Source organism: Aethalodelphis obliquidens, unplaced genomic scaffold (assembly GCF_003676395.1).
Source record: "Aethalodelphis obliquidens isolate GAN/ISIS:26980383/991018 unplaced genomic scaffold, ASM367639v1 scaffold21, whole genome shotgun sequence".
NCBI lineage: Eukaryota > Metazoa > Chordata > Mammalia > Artiodactyla > Delphinidae > Aethalodelphis > Aethalodelphis obliquidens.
The window spans coordinates 1,525,959-1,551,057 of NW_020837965.1; the positions used below are offsets into that span (position 1 = coordinate 1,525,959).

The window sequence follows — 25,099 nt, forward strand, 5'->3', positions numbered from 1 at the left end:
CTGCTCCGTGGCACGTGGGATCTTCCCGGACCGGGGCACGAACCCATGTCCCCTGCATCGGCAGGCGGACTCCCAACCACTGCGCCACCATGGAAGCCCAGGCAAGTTAGTTTTTATAATTGATTCAAAAACTGTTCCTTGGGCTTTCATTTACTTGAGGTATTTTGCCCTTGGATGTGGTGGGTGGCCTGAGTGTTTGGAGGTGTCCAGGTGTCGTGGGAGTGGGGCACCGTCCTGGCTTTCTAACCAGACGGGCTGCTTCTTGGGCCTGGGAAGAGCTCTAGGCTTGGATTCAAGCTTCTGGGTTCAAAATCCAGCTCCATCTCCCACTCTCTGTATGGCCTTGGACAAGTCAGCTGGTCTTTTTTGAGCACAGTTTCCTCATTTGCAAAAGGGGGAAACTGATGCTTATAGAATTTCATTGTGAAGTTTACTGTGTGTGAAGATAACCTCGACTACAGTGCATTACACCTGTAGATCACCTTTACTAGGGACTGAGTCCACTTGCAGTGAATCACACTACAAATTCTGACAGCACTTGTCTTTCCAATGTCTTGTACCCGTGACCTGGGTTTCAGGGAGGCAGGCGGACCTTCCTGTTTCTGTTTATGTATTGATAGTTTAGATGCAGCCACAGTTGTAGTTACCATCACCAACTGTGAATGAAAAGGCCCTTCAGCCCTGTGATTTCCACTAAGCTGCCCTGTGTGACCCCTTATCTTGTTTCCTGTGGTGTTAAGAATTCTCATGAATCCTTAGTTTTTTTAGCAGCCCTATGAAGTGGCCTCTTCTATCAATGCTGGTCATCTTACGTTGGTGTCCCCAGACCCACTGGTAATATGGACTCAGAGTTGGGAAACTGAGTCCCCTCCCGGGTCCTTCTCTGGCTGAACAACTCTGGAGCCAGCCAAATCTCTTTCCCTTCAACTGTGCCCAAAAGACATAAGACAACTTCACTTGAACTTGGAGCTCGGAGACCTAGAAGGACACTGGGGCAGATTCGGGTAGGCTGCAGAGATCCCTGGAGTGAGGTCGATGGGTCACCTCTGGGTTTAGCGACCCCGTGAGCCCGCACATGTCCTGCCCTCTGTGGGGCTCGTTGACTGTGCTCTGCTTTTTGGCCACAGGGTCCCCCTTTACTGAGTACACTGCCTGTGCCTGTCTTGGGTGACAAGCTCCTCCACGGCTTGCTTCCGTGGCCCTCCTCCCTGCCTCTACCACGAGCCACCACCAGTACAGAACCGGGGCTCTTTGGAAGCCATGTAGCCAGGCAGGACTGCTGATCGGAACAGTCTGGCTCTGGAGGTTACTAGACATTTGAGCTTCAGCTTCCTCCCTAACTCCAAACATATACAAAAATTAGCTCAAGTTGGATCAAAGACCTACTGTAAGAGCTAAAACCACAAAATTCTTGGAAGAAAAAGCCACAAATATTTGTGACCTTGGATCAGATATGACACCAAAAGCACAAGCAACAAAAAATAAATTGGGCATCCTCAAAATTAAAAACTGTTGTGCTTCAAAGGACAAAAAGTGAAAAGACAATCCCCAGAATGAGAATTTTCTCAAATTATAGATCTGATAAAGGACTTGTATCTAGAATATATAAAGAACTATTACAACTCTAATAAAAAGACAAATAGCCCAATTAAAAAGTGGGCAGAGTATCTCAATGCACGTTTCTCCAAAGAAGTATAAGCACATAAAAAGATGCTCAACGTCATTAGCTATAAAAGAAATGCAAATCAAAACCACGGTGAGATACCACTTCACATCCACTAGGATGGCTATAACAAAAAGGACAGATAATAACAAGTATCAGTAAAGGATGTAAAGAAGTTGTAATCCTCATAGACTGCTGTTGGGAATGTAAAATGGTGCAGACACTATGGAAAACAATCGGGCAGTTCCTCAAAAGGCTAAACATAGAGTTACCATATGACCCAGCAATTCCACTCCTAGGTATATATGACCAAGAGAAATTAAAACATATGTCCACACAGAAAGTTCTTCAGGAATGTTCATAATATCTCAAAAGTGGAAACAACCCAAATGTCCCTCGGTTGATGAATGGATAAATAAAACGTGCTATATCCATACAATGGAATATCATTTGGCCATAAAAGGGAATAAAGTACATGCTACAACATGGTGAACCTTGAAAACATGAAGTCAAAGAAGCCAGTCATGGGACTTCCCTGGTGGCGCAGTGGTTAAGAATCCACCTGCCAATTCAGGGGACATGGGTTCAAGCCCTGGTCCGGGAAGATCCCACATGCCACGGAGCAGCCAAGCCCGTGCGCCACAACTGCTGAGCCTGTGCTCTAGAGCCCATGACCCACAACTACTGAGCTCACACGCCACAACTGCTGAAGCCCGCACGCCTAGAGCCCGTGCTCCGCAACAAGAGAAGCCACCGCGATGAGAAGCCTGCGCACCGCAACGAAGAGTAGCCCCTGCTCGCCACAACTAGAGAAAGCCTGCATGCAGCAACGAAGACCCAACGCAGCCAAAAAAAAAGAAAGAAGCCAGTCACAAAAGACCACATATTGTATGATTCCATTGATATGAAATGTCCAGAATAGGCAAATCTATAGAGACAAGAAGGAGAACCAGTTTCCTGGTGCCCAGGGCTGGGGGAGATGGGAGGAGTCAGGGGTGATGGCTAAAGGGTATGGAGTTTCTTTGGGCGGGGGGTGATGAAAATGCTCTAGAATTGATTGTGGTGATGGTCGCACAACTTTGTGAATATACTTAAAGCTGTTGAATTTGTATAGTTTTAGTGGGTGAATTGTACAGTATGTGTGAATTTTATCTCAATAAAGCTATTGTAAAAATGGGCAAGAATCATATCTAGCTCACCCAGGTACAGGGAGGATTAAAAGTGATAACGTATGTAAATCACCCAGCATGTATCGGTGCTCCAGAATTAGTAGCTGTGGTGATTAAAGCCCCCCTTTTAGGCCAACAGCAGTGAAAAAGTCAGGGTCTGGTTAGGGACATTTTTTCTCTCTTTCTCTTTTGTTGCTAGTGGCCGTCCAGAAGCAATGGGAGCAGCCTGGCAGGGTTTTGTGTGGAGCTCGGGAGGAAATATGGAATAATCTTGGTTACTCATTAGCATCCCCTGGAGAGTGTTTAAAAAATACTGACATTCAGCCCAGAGATTCTGGTTCAGTTGGTCTGGGTGGGGCGGGCTGGTGGTTCTAATCTGTAGCCATTGGTTGAGACCCGTGGTACCTTATAAACCAGCCCAGGTCTTTGAAGGAGTGAGGACGTTTGCCTTCAGGACGGAAGGATCACATGAGCAGTGCACTTTATGGTTTGACAACTGCTTTTGTAGAGATTATCTCCTTTGATCTGTTCAAAAGCCTTGTGAGGTAGGTGCTTTTAGTACCATTAGTTGTTAGGGAACCAGGGCTCAGAGAGATTAAGTAACTTGCCATGGTCTCATTTTTTAAATTTATTTTATTTTATTTATTTTATTTTTGGCTGCGTTCGGTCTTTGTTGCTGCGTGCGGACTTTCTCTAGTTGCGGCGAGTGGGGGCTACTCTTCGTTGCGGTGCGCAGGCTTCTCATTGCGGTGGCATCTCTTGTTGTGGAGCACGGGCTCTAGGCGCGCGGGCTTCAGTAGTTGTGGCACATGGGCTCAGTAGTTGGGGCTCACGGGCTCTAGAGAGCAGGCTCAGTAGTTGTGACGCACAGGCTTAGTTGTTCCGCGGCATGTGGGATCCTTCCCGGACTAGGGCTCAAACCCATGTCCCCTGCACTGGCAGGCGGATTCTTAACCACTGCACCACCAGGGAAGCCCCCAGGCTCTCATTTTTAAGGCATAATTTTATCTAATCTGTTTTTTAGAAAAAGCAAGATCCACACCCATGCTCATACCTATTAGTTATCAAATCTAACACTTTGGAGAGCACTGCCAAGGTGACGTCTGGTGCCAGGTTAATCTGTTTTGCATAGATTTCAGAACAGAGCTCTTTCTGCTACTTCTCTTTACTGATGAGCATCCTGAAAGTGCAAGGCAAACTGAAAAAAACATTATTTACATATGTGTGTGTTTGTGTATATATGTATACACATATATACACATAAACACCGTTTGTAACTACTGATCTGTGTGTGCAGGGAAAACATAAGACAGGAATAATCTGGATCTTGAAGCTGTCAGAAACCTGCAAATGTCCCTCATAACCTCTGAGTTAAAGATTTGGCATCAACCACATCTTAATGTTCTTACTGAATGACTATAATAAGTATGTGATACAATTTGAGCCCCTTAATAAAATACCACCTTTATCTATTTAGTATATTGCAGTATCCTTTGGAGAAGAGACTTCTGCTGAAACCGATCTGAAGTCCACTGGTTTACATCAGCCCTATTCAAAGTCGGGTGCACAGACCAGCTGGCATCTGGGAACATGTGAGGAGCACAGACTCTTGAGTCTCACCCTAAACCTACTAAAGCAGACTCTCTAGAGGGTAGAGCCCCCCAAAGGTGTGATGTCATAAGCCCTCCAGTGGGTTCTGATGCTCTCAGAACTGAGCGTCCCTTCCAGCTCCGACTGGCAATGATTCTCTCTGAGAATGGCTACTAGGGCCTAAAGCCACATTTTTCTCCAAACCTATCTCAAGCTTCCTGGAGCAACCCGCATGCCATCACGGGGTACCTGAATCTGTGTTAGGCAGGGGTGCTCTCTGCGTCTGCAAACACCTTAGCATTTCCAAACCAGTTATTTCCAGGTCTTGAGATGCTCCTGCTGCCAGCATTCACACCCAAAGGGACCTTCCAATTAATTAAGCAGCCGAGCTTGTCAATAGGCCAGCTCCTTTATTGTTTTAGAAGAGGGAGAATCAGATAAACTGTTCGGATGCCAAAGGAACCTTCGTTTGCTGAATCTGGCCCAGAGTCTCGGCAGCTCTGGTCTGAAAACTGGGGCAGGGGGCTGCTCTCTGCCCCCCTCATCTGTCTGGGTGCTGTGAAACCCCTCCTTCCCCCCTCTATGAACTTTAGCTGCATCCATTTCATTGCATAAGTCACGCGTGGTGAAAATCACCCCTCCATCCTCCAGGCCGGGCATCTCTGGTCGTGAGTTCCTTTGACCGTTGTCATCTGAGTGGGATTCTTATCAGCTGGTGTTCTGTTCCCTTGAAGTAGAGTTCGCCATTCTGCTTCGCGATTTGTTGTCTGTGCCTCGTGCCTGAAAGAAATTGGCCGAAATCTGTATTTCAGCTGCACACCCTGCGTACAGATTAAACAGAACCGCGTTGGTGGAGAATAATTAAGCCAAGGACCTTGTTTTTCACCTTCATGATGAAAGACAAATGACTTCCAAGGCTTTAATAGGATGATGACACTTGAAATGTTCTTCTACTTTGGCCGGCTTGGGACTTTCAGAACAGCCCTGTTCATAAATATTCTTTGCAACAACTGCATTTTCATTTAATTGTAGACAGTCATTTTGCAGGAGCTCTTGTCTCTGTTTTTTTGTTGTTGTTATTGGTGTTTTGGTTTTTTTTTTGTTTTTGCCCTGGTGTAATCAAGGCATGCCACACTGCTTCTTGTTGTTGCTGTTGTTAAAGACCTAGTTTCAACTGTATGGTTAACTCTTTTTGAGAAGAAAATGGATTTTTCCCTGCCAGATATATTCTGCTTCTTACCAGTCTTTTGGGGGTGGGGAGAATCTTGTGGGGGCCACTATTTCTCTCCTTTTCTCATCTTTTTGAAGTGAGTGTCAATCGGGCAAGAAAATTGATTGATTGCCTAGTGGGAAACCAAACCTCCCTAAACCATAAATATGAAACGGGCCTGTAATAGATGTATTTCAACAAAAAAGAGCCATCATTCTTCAGACAGCTCTTGTCCACAGAAGGATATCCTGGCAGCCATTGTCCCTTTTCTCTTCAATGTTACGTTTCTGCCGGAGCCAAGGTGATTTTTCCTGTCTCCTCGCCTCCCCCTCACTTTTGCAGTAACAGTGTTTGCTCTCCGCTTAGCAGGGCGGTCCACAGATGGCTGCCACCCTGCCCAGCCGGCTTTTTCAGGCTTTGTTCCAAACACAATGCTGCCTTTTCTTAGCAGTGGAAATGGGCTGTTCTCCACTGCTTTCTGAGAGAATGGCCCTTTCCTACTCTGTGCATATAAACCAGGCCCAAGCCTTGGGCAGCCTATTGTTTTATGGGTTCTCTTAATCCAGGAGGAGGATTTTCTGAGGACCACGGGCGTAAGGGTGGGGGTTGGGAAGGCCAAGGTCCAGAGTTGCTTCCTCTTGCTGAGATGTGAGCACTCAGGTCAGTTTGGATGGATCCCCCACGGCTCTAATGCAACCAGAGTGGGGGCAGGCTTTCAGTTTGTAAAGGAGGTGTTCCCTGCTTCTTTCCAGAAAGCAGTGGTGTTCTGGTTGGTCTCACTGCTGTCTGATCCAGAGACCTGGGCAGACTCACTCTCCTTCCCTGAACTAGAGTTCCCAGGCCTGCGGATGCAGCAGGAATCAAGGATCTCTAGGTCTTCTTAGTTCCAGAACCTCAGGATGGAGCTTACTTTTCAGCCCTGCTGCTCCCCACGCTTTCCTGCAGAGGCCCAGCGCACCGAGCCATCGCTTCTCCACCTGCGCGTGCCCCCAGTCGGGAGAGCCGAGTGCACCGTCTTGGCAGGTGGAGCCATTGCCTCTGCCAGCTCTTGTTCAGAGCCTTCACCTGGTGGTTGGCTGGGCTGGAGCTTTGAGTGAACAGGGCGTCCAGATGTGTGGGTTTGTTCATAGGTGAAAGTGTTGGATTACAGCCTGGCATTGGGAGCAGTTGAAAAGGACACTGGACTGGGAGTCAGGAGTCCTGGCTTCTTGTCCAGGTCACCAGCTTTGTGGATCGGGCCTCCCTTAAGCAAACATTTATTGAGTGCTACTGATGGCCATAAACTCTACAAGATGCTGGGCACACAGAAAGTCAACAAGACATGGACTTTGCCCTCATGGAACTCCCAGTTCAGTGGGGGCAGAAACTGAGGCTAGTATATAGCACAGTAGAGGCCAGGATAAACTCAAGGTTCTATGAGAGCCCAGAGCAGAGGGACACCTCCCCAACTTGGAGGTGATGAGAATCAGGGAGGACTTCCTGTAGGAGGTGATGCTTGAGCTGAAGGTACAGCGTGAGAGTAAGCCAAGGGGACAGCAGAGGCAAAGGCATGAGGCCAGGGAAGTGTGAGGTATAACAGAGGCTCCAGGTTGCAGGAACATGGCGTGTAGGGTAGGAATAGATAGGAGGTGAGACCACGGCAGGTGGGGCCCAGTCACGGGGAGCCTTGCTGGGTACATTAGGAGCTTGGGCTTTATCCTGAGGGTATTGAGGAGGCCCCTGAAGGCCAATAACTGGATCATATTTGCATTTTAGAAAGTTCCCTCCAATGGCTGGGATAGAGGATGGTTATTCAGGGTCAGGAGGCCTCCTAGGAGGTGATGCAGGAGAGAGAGACAGAAGTGGAGAGACAGAGAGAAACAGAGACAGAGACAGCGAGAAGAGAGAGAGCCTGGAAAGTGGCAGGGGAGATGGAGAGTGGGGAGCAAATCTGAGGAAGGTTTAGGATGTAGAATTGGATGGCCTGTCTGGTCAAAACTGGAGATAAGGAGAGGGACAGGTGAGGGGCGAGGCCTGAGTTTCTGCCTCCTTGAATGACTCGGCAGTGGTGCCAGGTGGGGTGGAGAATAGAGGTGAAGCCACCAATTGAGGATAAAAACTTTGAGGGGCTGAGGGACATCCGGATTGAATGTCCAGCTGGCAGTGGAGCTTTTGGTCTGGAAATAAAGATTTGTTTGGCATTTGAGAAGAGGTGGTGGCTGAAACCACATGAGTAGATGGAAACGGTGATCCGGAGGCAGTATGTATAGAGGGTCCCGGGCAAGAGACAGGAAAGGAGAGTCAGAGAAGTAGGAGACCCCACAAGGTCAGTGTTGAGCGTCCAGGGCGGAGAGAATTCCAGAAAGAGGGTGTGATGCACAGTCGGTGGAGCCAGGAGGCCCAGGGACTGACCCTCAGTGTCCCTTGGACTTTGTGAGGACCCAGGCCCTGCCCTCCAGCGTGAGCCTTGGAGCGAGCTCTCCCTCCCCTGGGCCTTGGTTTCATCATCTTGGCCTCAGTGTTGCCAAGAGTCCCCTTCCCACACGGCCCTCCTTCTCCCCTCAGTAAAGCCAGTGCTGCACTCGTGACCCCTGAGGGTCACACGAATGAAACCCCAGGGAGTCAGAGCTGGCTGGGGCTTGGGGAGCTCTTGGTCCGGCCCAGTGTTGGAAGGCAGTGTGATGTATGGAACTGAATCCCTGTTTTTCCCCAGCTTGGTGGCCTTGGGCAGACACTTTGCCTTGGTTCCTCACCTGTAAAATGAGGCCCCTAGCACCCACCCTGTAGAAATGTTTGAAGGTTAGGGGAAGTGGGAGCCTTTGTGTTTATTAAAGATGCGCCACGGGACGGGAGGTGGGTGATTGACCCAAGGTCAGAGAGAGGGGGCAGCGCGGTGACTGGAACCGGGTGTCTGGTGACCAACCCCGCCGGGGTCTGTCTCTGGCCAGGGATCATACATTAGTAGCCCACGGCCGGGGCAGCCCACGGATGTGTTTTGCTTGGCTCCTGCAGCGTTCTTTTCAAAATGGAGTTCGTTGCCAACCTTAAAAATGGGGAGATTTTACCCACAAGCTCACGTTTTCAGCCAGACTTGAAAACTTGGAGGATTTGGCCACAGTGAGCCCTCTCTGCCCTGGGGCGAGTGGGGGGTGTCCCCTCTGGGGGCCAGACCCTCATCCAGCCGTCCTCCCTCACTAACCTTGCCCTGCTTGGCTCCTGGGGGTGGCTTGAGTTTGCAACGCCAGCCCTCTGACTGACCGTTTGTCCTGAATTTTCTTACAGCCTGGCCCACTGTTTACTAAAACTGTCCGGTATTTCATAGCTGAGGTCCATACCTTGGCCGTTCGGAGTGAGAGGGCCTGGCTGGAGAAGATGGGACAGAGAGGAGGGTGGAGTCTCCGACGGCTCAGCCCCAGGAGAGATACTGGGGAGAGGGCCTGTGCCCTGCGGGCTGCAGGGGGTCAGCAAGGGTGCTGGACAAGGGCCCCTGGCATTTCCTCATTCCTCCCTGCAGGGGTGGCAGGAGGCAGAGGGGACTGTGGGCCCAGCCTGGCCGGCCTGGCCGAGGTCTTGTCCCTGGACTGGCCCGCTTTGTTGATGTCTGAAGTGTAGGGTGGTGGAGGCAGGGGGTGGGGAGGTTCTGCAGCCCCTGGCTCCGAGCAGCCGTGCTTATGTGGGAGAATGTCTGGTATGTTTGGTATCTGGGTGTTTACTTCCCAGGGTGCTCCTGGGTCCCTGGTGTTGAAATGTGGCTCCTCCATGCAGGGGGGAGGGCCCTCAGTGGGCGTGGCCAGGGCTAGATTTGGAGGCAGCAGGGCAGTCACTCCAGGCCTGCCCACTGACAGCTCGCGTGCCCTGAAGCACCTCCACTCTGCACCCGCCCCCCTCACCCCCAGGTCTCCTTTTATGCCAGATTCTGTCTGTGCGGGAGGCTGGGTGGGCCCCGGGCAGCCCTGGCCTCACCTGGGAAGACAGGCAGGGAAGCTGGCATTTTCAGAGCCCTTCCTGGGTCCCCGGCTCTGGGCTGGAACTTAGTCCCCATGACGACCCTGTGCAGCAGGGCTCAGTGCCTTCCTTGTACAAGTGAGGGACGGAGGCTCAGAGAGGCGGAGTGACTTGCCCAGGAGCACACAGCAGAGCTGCTGAGGGTGACCCAGGCCTCTTAGACCCCAGAGTTCATGCGGATGACCCTGATGCCCTGAGTCTCAGATAAGCCTACTTCTCTCTGCCCGTGAGACAGTTCTTGGTCTGAATGAGCCTCTCAGACCTCCACTGCTCTCCTTAGTGCCGGGGGTTTGGTTTGGTTTTCTCCCCGCTCTCTATTTCTGCTTGTCACCTGCTCTATTGCTCTGTTCTCTATTGCTTTGTCCATGTGAGAGTTTCTTTATTTGCAGCGCCTGGGGTTAAAAAGTGTCATTGCTCTTTCTCATCCTGTCTTTTTGTGGGTCTCGCAAGATACATATTTGGAAATGCTTATGAAATGTCAGAATTCAGAATCACATCTGGGTGACTGTTGCCACCGTGTGAGAGCCACGTGGCTGGCAGACGGGGCCTGAGAAACATGACCAGGGTGAGGGGAGGCCCCCCTCCTGCTTTCAGCGTTACACATTTAATGTTAACTGTGCAAAAACTATTTTTTGTTTAAACATACCCAGGTAGGAAAAAACAAAATGGTCATCATGCTCAGAGTCAGACGCTTCTGCTGCTCCTTTAGGGTCCCATCATCAGGGTGGAGCTGAAAGGGTGGGGGGCTTGTTACCTAGGCCACCTGCCCTCCAAGAGCAGAAGACGCTCAGGCCCTGGGGCCAAAGGCCTGGATCCAAAGCTGTCACTGACCTTCTGGACAGCCTTGATATCTTTAGTTTCCTCATCTGTGAAAGTGAGGAAGATAATAGGCCTGTCCTGATTGGTTTACTGAGGCCATTTAACCCCCTGGGACCCCCGATACCCGAGATTTTCTACCTGCTGAGGTGACCCGCCTCTGCTTGTTCAAGGGCTCTTCTGCATCCAGGTTCTGCCACCTTCCCAGCTGTTCTAGAAGCATTGCTCCTGGGTAGGCCTTCTCCCCTGGATTACTGGGGACCACCTTCTGCATCACCTGACTTCACAAGGGTGGGACCCTGGTGTCCCAGGCATCTTTCAGTGGCAAGAGGCAGAAGCCTTCTCCAGCTCCCTTCAGGCCAAAGGAGGCATTTCCAGGGTAGATTCAGGTGTACCCATCACGGACCCCATGGAGATGAAGCATAGTCAGGCCTCTCCAGGGGTGGAATCAGAAGGACCAAGAGAGTTTCTGTCTATCCCTCTGTCTGTACCATCGGCCTGTGGCCATATCCCTGTGTTTCTCTCTCTGTGTCTGCCTTGTTCCCTCTGTCTCTCTCCACCCACCTTTGTCTCTCTGTGTTCCTCTGTCTCTCCTCTCTGTCTCTGTCTTTACCTTTCTCTCTCTGGAGCTCCCTCCATCTCTCGGGGTCTAGACAGGGTGAGGCAAGCCAGATGCCCAGGGCATGGCATGTAAGGAGGCACCCACCCTCAGGTGCTGACCCTGCCCTGGCACAAGCCCCAGAGTGAGTGCCTCCTGAAATGGGGGCCCTGGCTACCTCGCTCACCACACCCTATCCAGGCCCTGCTTCTCTCTCTGTCACCCGTTCCCTCTCTTTGTCCGACTCCCTCCTATAGCTGAGCGTTGGTTTCTCTCTTACCGCGTGGTCTCTGCTCACCTCCACACATCAGCAGCCTGATCTTTCTGCTTCTCTGGGTTGAAATTGGTTGTCTAGCCTGTATGCCTCCCAGTCCAGCAGTTCAGTTTCAAATTTCTAGTTGGTGAATACAGCCCAGCTCGGGTCACCCGCTCACACCTCATCCGGTCACCTGGGCCAGGGGCTTGGGAACAGGCTGTCTGAGGAGGGACTGCTCAACAGGAGGGCACCCTTGGCCGCGGATCCCCAGGTCTGTCCCTCCCATGTGAAGGGTGGTGCAGGGGCCCCCCTCACTGCCAGAACACAGACAGCTTTGTCCTTGGGCCTTCCTGGGAATTGGGGATAAACAGAGCCAGGATCCAGTTTGAGAAGAGGGAATGATATGCTTACTCCACCCCTGCCCCCATCTCATGGTTTTTAAATGTCTTGAGCCCCAAGCTGCCTCTTCCTCAGACATGCTGGATCTTCCCGCTGCATCTGCAGAAAAAGTCATATCTCCCATTTGGGGTTCCGGTTTTAGATGTCTGAGCTGTGGGTGGTGAAAACACTCTGCTGTCTCTCACCCACGCGGGACCAAATGCTTCAGAGAATCCGGGGAGCAGCAAGGAGAAGGCAGCAGCCTCAACTCCGGGGATGAGCAAAGGCCTGGGGGAGGGCTGCGCCGGTCCAGGCAGCTCCAATCAGAGGACGCAGACCATGCAGGCCCAGCGAAAGGAGCCAGAGTGAGCCCGTGGGGCTGGAGAAGGCCAAGGGCACTGCCCAACCTCTGTCTTATTTCCAGCAGGACCTCAGCATCCGTTTTCTATGTGCCCTGTGGGAGGCTCTTAAATAGCAGAAGGAGGATTTGGGGGAGAGGCAGCACAGTTTCAAAGGGGAAAGTGTGACGATGGGGTTTTGGGGCCGTTTCTTGCTTTATTGGGAGATATTAGCCAAGGCATGGGTACAGGAAAGGCCCAGGGATGGACATGGAAACCAGTGGTGCTGTGGTGCTGGGGGCTTTAGGCTTAAGTGCACGGCCTGAATCCTTCCAGGGCCTGCTTGGGATCTGTGCACCCCACCCACCACAGCCATCAGTGGCCTGCACCCTGAATTTTTCTTTTTTTTTCTTATTTGGCTGCGTTGGGTCTTCGTTGCTGCGCTCAGGCTTTCTCTAGTTGTGGCGAGCGGGGGCTACTCTTCCTTGCGGTGCGCGGGCTTCTCACCACAGTGGCTTCTCTTTGTTGCTGAGCACAGGCTCTAGGTGCGCGGGCTTCAGTAGTTGTGGCACACGGGCTCAGTAGTTGTGGCTTGTGGGCTCTAGAGCGCAGGCTTAGTAGTTGTGGTGCACGGGCTTAGTTGCTCCGTGGCATGTGGGATCTTCCCGGACCAGGGCTGGAACCCGTGTCCCCTGCATTGGCAGGTGGGTTCTTAACCACTGTGCCACCAGGGAAGTCCCTGCACCCTGAATCTTGACACCCATCTTTGACCAGTGTGCTTCTGGGGATGGCAGCACCCAATCCCCAAGATTTGCTGGCCTCCTGCAGACGGAGAGAAGAGGCCATCCCTGGCAGAGACAGTTATAAGCACTGGAGAAAAGGTTATGCAGATGCAAATGTAGGCAATAAATCACTTTTATAATTATAGAATCCAAGCCTGTGGCATGTTTCTCTTGAATCTTTTATTCCATTCATTCATTTGACTAACATTTGCTGTGCCCCTACTCAGTGCCATGTTCTATGCCAGGTGCTGGGGATACCCAGGTCCCCCATTCTCCAGATTAGCAGGGAAGGCCGCTACTACATAAGCAGAGAATTACCGTGGGGTATGATAGAGACTCATACAGCGGGGAACTCAAGGTGCTGTAGCAGCATAGAAAAAGCAGTTAATTCTATCTGGGGAGTCAAAGGAGCCTTCCTGGAGGAGGTGGCATTTGCTCTTGAGGGTTGTAAGAGTTTACAAATAGGAAAGGAAGGTCATCTCAGGAGGGCCTGGCTGGCTTGGAGAAGGGTGAGACGTTTGGAGTCGAGAGGAATGGCAGGAGGGAATTGATGTGGCTGCGGAGGCAGGGTGGAGCAGCCCCCCATCTAGGTGTCATCCTGGCCCAGTTGATCTCTTAAACTTCCAGCGTTGAGCCTCTTTGCGTCTGCTGCTAGTGCAGCTTCCGTTGGCTTCCAGCTTTATGTAGGATGAGGCCCTGCGCAGGGGTGGGGTGGGGAGGTGGAGGACAGAGGTTGTGTCTCCTAGGAAACGGCGGCTCTGCCAGAACCCCAGAACCCTGTGAGCCTGGCAGGGCCCAGGTTGCACACATCACCTTGGCAGTTTGTGGGCAAACCCTCTCGGCCGAGGGGAGATTGCACTGCCAGCCACTTCCTCCAGTTCCTTCCCTCTGCCTGTCGTCACGGTTACCTCGGCCTTGTTGGGGGTGAGGTAGAGGTTGGGTGGAATCAACTTTGTCCGGGTTTCTATTTCCCCAGATGCGGGTCAGCCAGAGGAGCTGTCACTTCTGGTTCTGTTTCAAAGGAGGCCAAGGGGCTGGGAGGTGCTTGGGTGCGGCCGTGTTGACACGGCGCCTCTGCAGCCAGCCTCCCAGGCAGGGTGGGAGTGGGTCAGGGAGAAGCTCCAAGGTGGTGGAGAAGGAGAAGGGGCTGCCCTGCCAGGGCCTGTGCTGAGGGCCGTGGGTGCTGTCTCCAGCCCAGGCCCTCGGTCTTGAGCTCCTAGAGCATGCCGGGAGTGCAGGCAGAGAGGCTGTTTATTTTCCTGGCCTGAAGCCCTTTCGGCTGAGACCTTATTCCAGGCCTCAGGCTGCCAGAAGCACCCGCAACTGGCTCCAGAAGTGAGAGAGTTGGCAACCCAACACTTCTCCAGCGGCCTCGGACTCTAGGCCGTTCCCAGACCGGCTGGTCCTGTGTATCCTCCAATTCTCCTGGTGGGTAATGGACAGTGAGAGACATCACGTCAAAGTGATCCTAATGGGCTGGGGCTGTGGTCAAGAGCAGGAAGGCTGAAGTCAGAGAAATCTTGAGTTGGAAGCCTGACTCTACCATTTCCTCGCTGTAGCGCTGGTGAGCCTCAGTCTCACCATCTGTGAGATGGGGCAGTCACAGTCCCTTCCTCATCAGACTCTGTAAGGTTTACACGACCTGTGTTTAAAGCCCTTAGCAAAGTAGGCAACAAATGGCAGCTCTTGTTATTATTATTAATGAAACAACAATAACTGCAGCTTTGAAAGTCCGTGTTGGTGGGCCGCGTACCTTCTCCTTCCCATTCTACGGGCCCTGTTTCATGCGTGGTAAATTTCCTAGTGTGTCTCGGGGAGAAGCAAGCCTGGAGACTCCAAAGGCCCCTCTGTCTGTGTCCCAAGCAGGGCACTTTAAGGAGCCCATGGGATCCTGGGATGCAAGTGGGTGTCCTGGGGGAAGAACATGCAGAGGCAGAGAGAAGGATGAACCCAGGTGAGGGGGCTGGGGAGAGTTTTCCATCACCAGGAGATAGATCTGAGGGTTTGGAAGGACCGAGAGGGAGGACAGAATACCTCCCTCAGGGAGGTGACAGTGGGGCAGAAGGTGAAATCAACACTCATGCCCAAGGTGTTTTGAAAGTGCCAGGGAGCCACTGACCTGGAAAATAATGCCCAGAGGGCTTGGGCCAGGCAAGAGAACAGACTGCCACCGCCCGTGGGGTGTCACCTCTGTGTGAGGAGAGCGCCAGGCTCTGGGCCTCCTGAACGCTGGCAGAACCCAGGTGGCCCTGCCCTCCTGGGGCACTGACTGCTCCCAGGGATGCCCACCTACTCCGAGAGCATCCTCGGGCCGGCTGGGAAACGCTGCCATCCCACCCGCCAAGAGGCCAGCGGGCCGTCAGTGCGGCTCACTCACGGCGAGGTGTGGGTTAAGTTGTCCATCTGCCGGTCTGAGCGTAAGGAGGGAAGCTGTATGCCAGGCTTGCCTCAATGTCTCATCCGTGGCTCTTTGCCCTCACAGCTAGACGAGGAAGAAGAGCGAAGGAAAAGGCGTCGGGAGAAGAACAAAGTCGCGGCCGCCCGATGCCGGAACAAGAAGAAGGAACGGACGGAATTTCTGCAGCGGGTGAGCAGGGCAGTGGCCAGGGGGGGACCCGGCCTTGTCCTTTAGTGGCTAGTGTGCTTATAGACCAGGAGATGCCATCGAATGCCTGCAGAATCAATGTGTACTCGCTGGCATCTGCCCAACCGGCCTCGACCCCTCTGCCTTCCCTGCCTTCTCTCCGATGCCCCCTCCCTGAGCCAAGACGCCCAGGGGCAGCCAGCAGCCGTTCCGCCCACCCAGATCCCTGGACCGCCATAGCAGGTGGGAGGAGCCAAGTTCCCCGCCTCTAACTGAGGTCAGACCCGGGATGCTAATGGGCCCAGAGGGCCCAGGACTGGCACTACCCATGCCGGTGCGCTGAGGGCTGCCAGAGTTGTCTGGCGCGGGTGCAGATGAAGTCAGTGAGAGCTCCCTGCACGTGGGCAGTGGGCGTAGCGATGGGGCAGAGAAAAGTTCCTCCCTCACGTGTAGGAGGCTCTTCTGGCTCTGCCTCCCATCTGCCTGGCCTCAGCCCCACCGAAGCTGACCCCCGAGCTCTCGGCTGTTGCCTCTGGGACCAGAGGTCAGCTCTGCGTGCCAGGGCCAGTGGAGGGCCGCCTTGCCTCACGGCCCTCGGAGCACATCCCTGCCCTTTCATTTGGAATGTGCCAAATGGGCCTTCCCTGCTCCTCAAAAACGGTAGATGGCTGTGAAGGGACATGACCAGAAAGCTGATTAGTCCAAGCCGGTGGTCTCCAGCCTCCCCACCCCCAATCCCTTGTTGATTTCTAAATAACAATAGTAACACCATAGAATAATAACATCACAGGTCAGGCTCCCTTCTACAGCGTGCAACCGCTAACACTAGTTGCTAACGTGTAAAGTGGGGCCCTGTGCAAAGCACAGTGTACATATTAGCTCATTTTACTGGCATAATAACTGTATGAGGTAGGGGGCTGCATTATTCTCTGTCTGCACACGGGGACACTAAGGAAGGCACGGGGAGTTAAGTAACTTGCCCAGGTCCCTCAGCAACTAAGCAGTAGAACTGAGATTCAGCCTGAGGCTAACTTCAGAGCATCCATCCTCAGCACTCTGCCCTGCTGGCTCTCATTCATTCATTCGTGGGTTTGTTCATTCCTTTGTTCATTCATTCTTTTGCTCGTTCGTTGATTTGTGGACAAGTAGTTTTAAGCATGTACTGAGTGCCCAGCCCTGTGCTAGGTGCGCTGGGGACACACAGGAAGGACCAGTCGTGGTCCCTCCTGTGGGATCTGGAGAGACAAGGCCAGGCTGGACTGGGTTTTCTCTGATACTGGGGATCTGTGGGTCTCTTCTCATGCTTGCAACAAGCAGAGAGCAAATCTGAGATCATGGGTGTCAACACCGTGGGGCAGTGTGTACACCTCCGGCTGTGAGCATCTAGGGCAGGGGAAAGGTCAGTGGAGGCGGAGTTAGACTCCTGGAGCTGGGAGCCCCTTGGAAGAGATGGTGGACCAACACCAGGCGGGAAGTTTTCAAGAAAATTCTAAGACATGGGTCTCACATAGGCCTTTAAGATAGATGGAGTGTCACACCCCTCATTTCCAGCCCTGAGTGCCTGTGGAGTTGGGCGAGGCATAGCAGGGAACAGAGAATCTCACATCCCATCCCCGCCTTCAAGGGCCTGTCAGCCAGCCAGCAGGCAAGAAGGGCCAAGTGAACGCACACCAGTAACACATTAGTGCAGCGAATGGTCAGCGCCAAGTGAGCGGGACGAGCTGCTCCGCACATTCCAGTAACACCGGCTGAGCACCTACTGTGTGCCAGGCATTTCCCGTATCTCGTTTAATCTTACAACATTCCACTGAGCTAGACATTGATGATCCCCATTTTAGACACGGACCCGTAGCGCAGAGTCAGGTTACTTGCCTGCGGTCACAGTGCTAGTGTGCGGTGGAGCCGGGACTCACCCAGCTGTTCGCTGACCCATCTGTCCATCCTTAGCGCTGAGTAAGTGCCCACCACACAGTGGGCCCTCAGGCCATGGCTGCAGTGGGGTGGCAGGCAGGCAACAGGGATGAGATATGTGCTGAGCGTTAGGTTGGGCAAGCGCGGCGGGCTGTGAGCACAGACGGAGGGGCCCTGTCTGAGTCTAGGCTGCGGAAAGACTGCTGATTGAGACATAAGACAGGAGCGGGAGGCAACGCGTGGAAGGACAGGGCTGGAGGGGTCAGTCAGCACCAAAGCCAAAGCAAAGGCCAGAGGCAAGAGGTGTTGTTTAAGGATGTGGTGAAGGGAGTGAAAAAAATACCAGTGTAGCTGGAGTGTACAGCCCATGGAGAGAATAGGGCCCCAGAGCCTTCACCTGTCGGGCAATCCCTGTGCTGGGCTGTCTGGGGCGGTCCTGGTTGGTGCCTGCCGGCCGGGCCTGATTATTAATGGCGCATTCTTTCACTCTCTCACGTGTCCCTGTTAGGACGATGAAGTGTGTTGGTCATGGAGAGCCATGGGAGGGTTTCGGGAGGAGAGAGATACGCCCTGTCGCTGTGGCTGCAGCGTGGGGCACAGAATGGGGAGCTGAGAATAGAGTGGGAAGACCGGTTATGTGGCGGTGGTGCTATCCTGGTGAGAGGAGCAGGCAGCGGTGGCCCAAGAGAAGTGCAGGCCTCGAGGACGGAGGTTTCAGGAAGTCTGTCGGGGCTCAAGTCCAGCCCCCCTCATCCCCACGCCCACCTCCTCCTCCCCTCTGGCCTTGGAAGCAGAGGCCGGGTGTGAGGTTTAGGGCGTGAAGGCAGATGGCTGTGTGCACAGTCAGTACCCGAAGACATGGGGGATTCTCTTGTAATTAAGTAATTAGTTTATTTATTTATTTAACATCTTTATTGGAGTATAACCGCTTTCCAATGTTGTATTAGTTTCTTCTGTACAACAAAGTGAATCAGCTATACGTATACATATATCCCCATATCCCCTCCCTCTTGCCTCTCCCTCCCACCCTCCCTATCCCACCCCTCTAGGTGGACACAAAGCATGGAGCTGATCTCCCTGTGCTATGCAGCTGCTTCCCACTATCTATCTATTTTACGTTTGGTAGTGTATATATGTCCATGCCACTCTCTCACTTCATCACAGCTTACCCTTCCTCCTCCCCATATCCTCAAGTCCATTCTCTAGTAGGTCTGTGTCTTTATTCCCGTCTTACCCCTAGGTTCTTCATGACCTTTTTTTTTTTCTTAGGTTCCATATACATGTGTTAGCATACGGTATTTGTTTTTCTCTTTCTGACTTACTTCACTCTGTATGACAGACTCTAGGTCCATCTACCTCACTACAAATAACTCAGTTTCGTTTCTTTTTATGGCTGAGTAATATTCCATTGTATATATGTGCCACATCTTCTTTATCCATTCATCTGTCGATGGACACTTAGGTTGCTTCCATGTCCTGGCTATTGTAAATAGAGCTGCAATGAACATAGTGGTACATGACTCCTTTTGAATTACGGTTTTCTCAGGGTATATGCCCAATAGTGGGATTGCTGGGTCGTATGGTAGTTCTATTTTTAGTTTTTTAAGGAACCTCTGTACTGTTCTCCATAGTGGCTGTATCAATTTACATTCCCACCAACAGTGCAAGAGGGTTCCCTTTTCGCCACACCCTCTCCAGCATTTATTGTTTGTAGCTCTTTTTTTTCCTTTGTGGTATGCGGGCCTCTCACTGTTGTGGCCTCCTCCGTTGCGGAACACAGTTTCTGGACGCACAGGCTCAGCGGCCATGGCTCATGGGCCCAGCCGCTCCGCGGCATGTGGGATCTTCCCGGGCCGGGGCACGAATCCGTGTCCCCTGCATCGGCAGGCGGACTCTCAACCACTGTGCCACCAGGGAAGCCCTGTTTGTAGCTTTTTTGATGATGGCCGTTCTGACTGGTGTGAGGTGATACCTCACTGTAGATTTGATTTGCATTTCTGTAATTTATTTTTAACACGTCACATATGTACAAGGCTCGGAGGTACAAAGGTATATGTATGTGTATGTGCGCGCGCGCACGCACACACACACACACACACACACACACACACACACACATATACGCATACACACATATACGTATAATGTAAAAAGTTACCCTCCCATCCTTGGCCCCTGGACACTCAGAGCCACCCTGGGAGATTCCTGTAGCCTCTCAGAGTTCACCTGCAGGACCAGCCACATCCCTGAAGGAGGCAGGCCTTTGTGGTGGTCAGGTCCACGCCCTGCAGGCCCCAGGCCACCTCCGCTGCCTGCGTTCGGGAGCAGCGGCCCCTTGGCTCCCCACAGCTGTACAGCCGGCCTCTGTAACCCCGCTGTGCCCGACACAGCTCCCTGGGTGTGGGCATCAGTGACAGTCTCACACCCTCACAGCGTTCCTTGCTCTTCATAGCCACTCTCTCCCTGATGGTCACGGTGACTCTGGAGGAGGCAAGGCAGCCCCATTCCACTGACTGGCATCTGAGGTTCTGAGGGATGAAAGTTGCTCAGCGTCACACAGTGGCCGAGTCAGGACCGGAGCCCAGAGCTTCCTCTGTGGCCCAGCACTCTATTCAGGTGCCCAGGCTCCAGGACTTAGGAATCTTGTTCACAGCAGTGTAGCTGGCCAGTGGCAGAGTCAAGATTTTAACTCAGACAGGGCTTTTGGGCTCAGAAGTCTGCACCAGGCTTTTTTTTTTTTTTTTTTTTTTTAACAGAAATAGTTGGGAAGTGGAGCCCTATTTTAAGTGCATTAGGGTAACTTTTTAAAATAATAGAGTCAGAGAATCTTAATGCTTAAAGTTCCCTGGGCCAATTATTATATTTTAAGGGGGAAAATGAGGTCCGGAGAAGGGAAGTGACTAGTCCAAGGGCACACAGAAGGATGCCCAGCCCCTCACCCTGTGGGTATTTTTTTTAATTAATTAATTTTCATTTTCAGCTGCTTTGGGTCCTCGTTGCTGCGTGCAGACTTTTCTCTAGTTGTGGCGAGTGGTGGCTACTCTTCGTTGCTGTGCACGGGCTTCTCATTGCGGTGGCTTCTCTTGTTGTGGAGCACGGGCTCTAGGCGCGCGGGCTTCAGTAGTTTTGGCACGTGGGCACAGTAGTCGTGGCTCACAGGCTCTAGAGCACAGACTCAGCAGTTGTGGCGCACGGGCTTAGTTGCTCCGTGGCATGTGGGATCTTCCCAGACCAGGGATCAAACCCGTGTCCCCTGCATTGGCAGGTGGATTCTTAACCACTGCGCCACCAGGGAAGCCCCGTCACCCTGTGTTTTTTCTGCTCCTTTCACTGACCACCATGGAGGAGACATTAACCTCCTTCACTTGCATTAATTCCATTCTGAAACGACAAATGGTTTCATTTTCTCTAGGGCAGTAAATATCTATCAGAGGCAAAACGATAAACAAAAATGCAAGAAGGGTTATTCATTTCATACTTAAGGTGTGAAGATCCTAGCCCACGTTCCTGAGTTTATTAGGAAAACAGATCAGGCAATTGCTGTTCTAAAACTACAAACCACTTCTACAATCATGGTTAAAAAAAAATTCCTCTGAGCTCAACGTATGCTTACACATTAAATAAATACATAGCACCAACTAATAAAACAGAAGAAAATAAAATGAAAAAGCAGTTAGTTACAGTCTGATAGCCAGACTGTCAGGGGTCAGGATAGTCTATGAGGTACCCATACATTTTCAAACCAGCAAAACATCATGCCATTCCTATGATACACGCACAGGGAAGCAAGTCGCCACATACCCACTGGGTCTTTTTGTGCGATACAGGTGTTCACGTGTAAGGTGGGTTTGACGTGCAGTCTTTTCAAGGAAAAGGCTATGTATGCAGGGCTGCTGGACCCTGCCCCTTGCATGTCCATTGTAACTTCCATCCACTGTGCAACCCAACTCGTTCCTTGCCCTCCCCACTGCTCTCCAGAACAACTCCCACCTCCCTGCTTCCTTGGATACCCCCAACCCCAGGCTCAAGGGCAGCTCTCCTCCCAGCTGCCCATTCTGCAAATGCAGGCAGTCTCCAAGACCTGCCAAGTTTTCTTGGAAACGGCCTCCTCCTCTGCTTCTCCTCCTTCTTGTCTTCATATTCCCTTGCTCATGGCTTAAAGTAAAAATTCCTTAAGCCTCCCTAACCCTTCAGTTTACAAAATGCTTTTCCCATGTGCAGTCATTTAATCCCCAGGATCATCATCTTTTTACCGACGAGATAACTGAGGCTCAGGGAAGTTAGGAAACTTACTCTTGACTCTGATTCCAAACCCCACCAGCTTTTCTGGTTCTGGCTATAAATCCACCTTCCCAGCTTTGTACCCTACTATATCCTAAAGTGACCTATGGTCACCATGGAGGATTTTTATCTCCTAAACACATCTTAAGCTTTCCCCTGTCTGCGTCCTTGTTCACTCAGGGCTTGCTTCTTGAAATGCCCCCCACTCCTACCGACTTTCTCTGTTCAACCAGCATCAACCTATTTTTCAAACCCAAGGTCAGACCCAGCCATTTAGCCCACTCTCTCATGGTCTTCTAGACCCTGGATGGCTGATGGACACATGGTAAGCTCTGCCCTGCTCTAGAAATCCTTCTTCCCCTTAGAGTGGAAGCTGCACAAGATCTGTGTAGGGGCTCATGGGCCTCTGGACCCCCTAGAGCATTCACTGTACACAGCAGGTTCTCGGCACACGCTTGTGGGTGGGTGGATTGAACCGAAACTCCTGGAGGCAAGAGGCTCAGAGGCTTAGAAGTTGGAGCTAAAACCTTGACTGGGGGGAACCGCACGGTCAGAGACATTCCCAAGGTCACCAGGTTGTAGACCCAGTGGGCAGGCAGCTAAGATGGGCACCTACCTGCCCCAGACTTATGGTTTCACGTGGGGTCTCTCCTGGCCCTCAGCGATGCTCTTCTCTCGGAATTTGGAGAACCATGGACCAGGCCGGCCTCCCTGTCGCGCTTTATCCGGCTGAATCCAAAACCACCCTAGCTGGCTTTTAATATTTTCCCCTGAGCACTTTTTCCTTCTTTGAGGCTGTTCTCCCTCAGCGTCTGGTCATGAGGACTGTATATATCTCAGCAGTTCTGAGTCCCCAGCACTGGGCTGCCTCCGCAGACATGAGCAAAAGGAACAACTCAGTCAGCCTGGCTGGTGTGGGGAAGACAGCAGCCCTGGGGCCCTGGAGAGCCCCGAGGGAGGCTGCCCGGCTGGGTCCCCAGGCGGGGCCGTTCAGCCCATCACAACCACAGCCCACACTCGGTCTGATGCAGGTTGCCCGGCCTTGGCACTGTGGACGTTTTGGATTGATAGTTCTTGTTGTGGGGTCCTGTGCATTGAAGGATATCTAGGATCATCCCTGATCCCTACCCACTGGATTCCAAGGGCACCCACCCTCCCCAGTTGTGACAACCAAAAATGTCTCCAGATATTGTCAAATGTCTCCTGGGAGGCAAAAATTGCTTCTAGTTGAGAATCACTGGTCACCCTTTGCTGGCCCTTGAGTAAATTCCAACCTCCAAACTGGTTATAAGTTTTTAGACAGAGTCCAAGAAATACCATTCCGGTGCCTCTGTGTTTTCCTGGGTTGACCCCCAGAGCCTTGAATTGGTACGCCCATCACCTGTCGTCATGAACAGGTAAACCCCCCTAAATCAAATCAACGTGGCTTCCTTGCCCTGGAGCCTCTCCAGCTGAGCTGGAAGTTCTCTGGAAATCTCACTTGAGGTCTATTTAAAGCCACATTTTGGATCCAGAAGGATGACTATTGATTGCCTCCCAGTGGGCAGAGGTTCTAGATATCAGGGGATAAGGAAGAGGCTGTTTAAATCATTATAGACTAATAACCAGGAAGCACATGTTTTAGGAGGAATTACGTGACCACACTGGGCCTGTGGACCCTACAGGCCAATATATCCCCAACATACATTTATCATACATAAAGCACCTTGCCATTGCACTGCCATCGTGGGCCACCTTTAACCCCTCCGTGGACCCTCCATGCATCTGTTCTGGATACGCTTGGCCTCCATTCCTGTCCCACCCTTTGTTTCTTGTGCAAAGGCCCTGAGGCAGGAGAGTATTTGGCGTATTTGAGCAACAGCAAGGAAGCCACTGTGGCTGGAGTGGATTGAGTGGGGAAGAGAGGTGGGACATGAGCCAGGCTGGCCCCAGGATATAACCTGGGTTCATCCCACTAGCAACACAGGCCAGTGTCACAGGTGTGACAGGCACGGCCTAAAGAAAGTCAGTTACCCCGGGGGACTCGATAGCAGATTCTGTGCTTCCTCTAGTGGGAACCTGGCAGACAGAAAACAGGCAAACGCCAGCCTGCTGTGCCCTGTGCCTACCCAGAGGGAGAGTCTCTTCCCGGAGCTGGTTCCCAGTGAGAGCCTAAAGCCACGTGTCTGTTTTGCATGCAGGAATCCGAGCGGCTGGAACTCATGAACGCAGAGCTAAAGACCCAGATTGAGGAGCTAAAGCAGGAGCGACAGCAGCTCATTCTGATGCTGAACCGGCATCGCCCCACCTGTATCGTTCGGACGGACAGCGTCAAGACGCCCGAGTCGGAAGGCAACCCGCTGCTTGAGCAGCTAGAGAAGAAGTGACCGTGGGCTTGGGAGGAGGAGGAAGAGGAGGAAGAGGAGGAGGAGGCCACCAGAGGGCCCTTCCTTGGTGCATGAAAAACTTTACAGCAAGGCTCAGCACAGCCAGTAATTAGTGGGGCTTTTTTGTGAAACTCAGATCAGCCGCATAAGGGGAAGAGCAGGCTGACGAAACCCAGAAGGACCAAGCGCTGAGACCAAAGTAGACTTGAGGGTGGGGCTGTCCTGCTGGGGCCCAGCTCAAACGAGGCAGGACAGAGGCACCCAGGCCGGAGAGACGCCCAGCCAGGCAGCCTTGGGCACTTCTCCGGCCTCTCCGCCAGGCCACCTACCCCAGGGACCTCCGAGCAGCCAGGAAAAGCCATGAGTTACAACCAAACACGGCTGAGGATGGAGCTGAGTAACACTGCCATCTGCCTGCCCCAGCCCTGACCCCTGACCCTGATGCGAGGCCGGAGAGGGCCGTGATGCGGGCCCCGGTGCGGCCTTGCTGGGGAGTAGCAGCCGGGTGCACCCTCGCCGGCCCTGCTGGAGTTTGCTGCGGGCACGAGGCGCGGGCGCCCTTCCAAAGCACATACTCACTGAATGTTTACAGACTGGCTGTCCTGGCAGGGCTTTCAACTGCACATGTTTTTTATCTTTCTTTTTTTTTTTTTAATATTTTTTACAAAAAAAAAGATTTTATACAAGCAATATATATATGGATTTCTATAATCACTCGATGTGATACAGTATAAATATGTTATGGTTTGTCTGTTACGAACAGATATCCAGCAGTTATGGCCGTTGTGTGTAACTCCTAAGTACTGTAGTCTCTGGGTGTTGCGGGGTGTCCGGGGAGGGGGTGGGGTGCGTTTCCATCCTGGTAAACCCTTCATAGTACTCAGTCCTGTATTGCTCAGTAAACGTTACTCTTACTTACCCAGCCGCCTCTTGTGGTGTCTGCCTGGGGAATGGGGTGCAAGGCACACCTGGTGACCTCCCGGTGTGCGGTGTCGGAGAATGTTTGGAGCATCTGCTGTGGGCCCTTGGTTTTCACAACAGCCCTCCCAGGTAAGTATTTACATGCCCATTTTATAGACGAGGAAGTCGAGGCTCAGAGAAGTTAAATCTGCAGTACTTCCTTTGCTCATTCACTCAACAAATGTCTCCTGAGTGGCAGCTGGGTGTGTGCCA

General features: G+C 52.2%; 1 protein-coding gene across 3 annotated transcripts in view; it reads left to right on the forward strand.

The window, feature by feature from the left end:
* The window catches only part of JDP2 (Jun dimerization protein 2), a 41,807-nt gene extending 16,963 nt beyond the window's left edge, over nt 1-24,844 (forward strand). For 2 of the 3 annotated variants that reach the window (XM_027120070.1, XM_027120071.1), the window contains exons 3-4: nt 15,267-15,371; nt 23,741-24,844. In XM_027120070.1, the coding sequence (XP_026975871.1) occupies nt 15,267-15,371; nt 23,741-23,926 (291 nt within the window). In that variant the 3' untranslated portion in view covers nt 23,927-24,844. The remainder of the gene's footprint in view (nt 1-15,266; nt 15,372-23,740) is intronic. The other variant, XM_027120069.1, reaches the window with a different exon arrangement.
* Nucleotides 24,845-25,099: the final 255 nt, after the last annotated feature.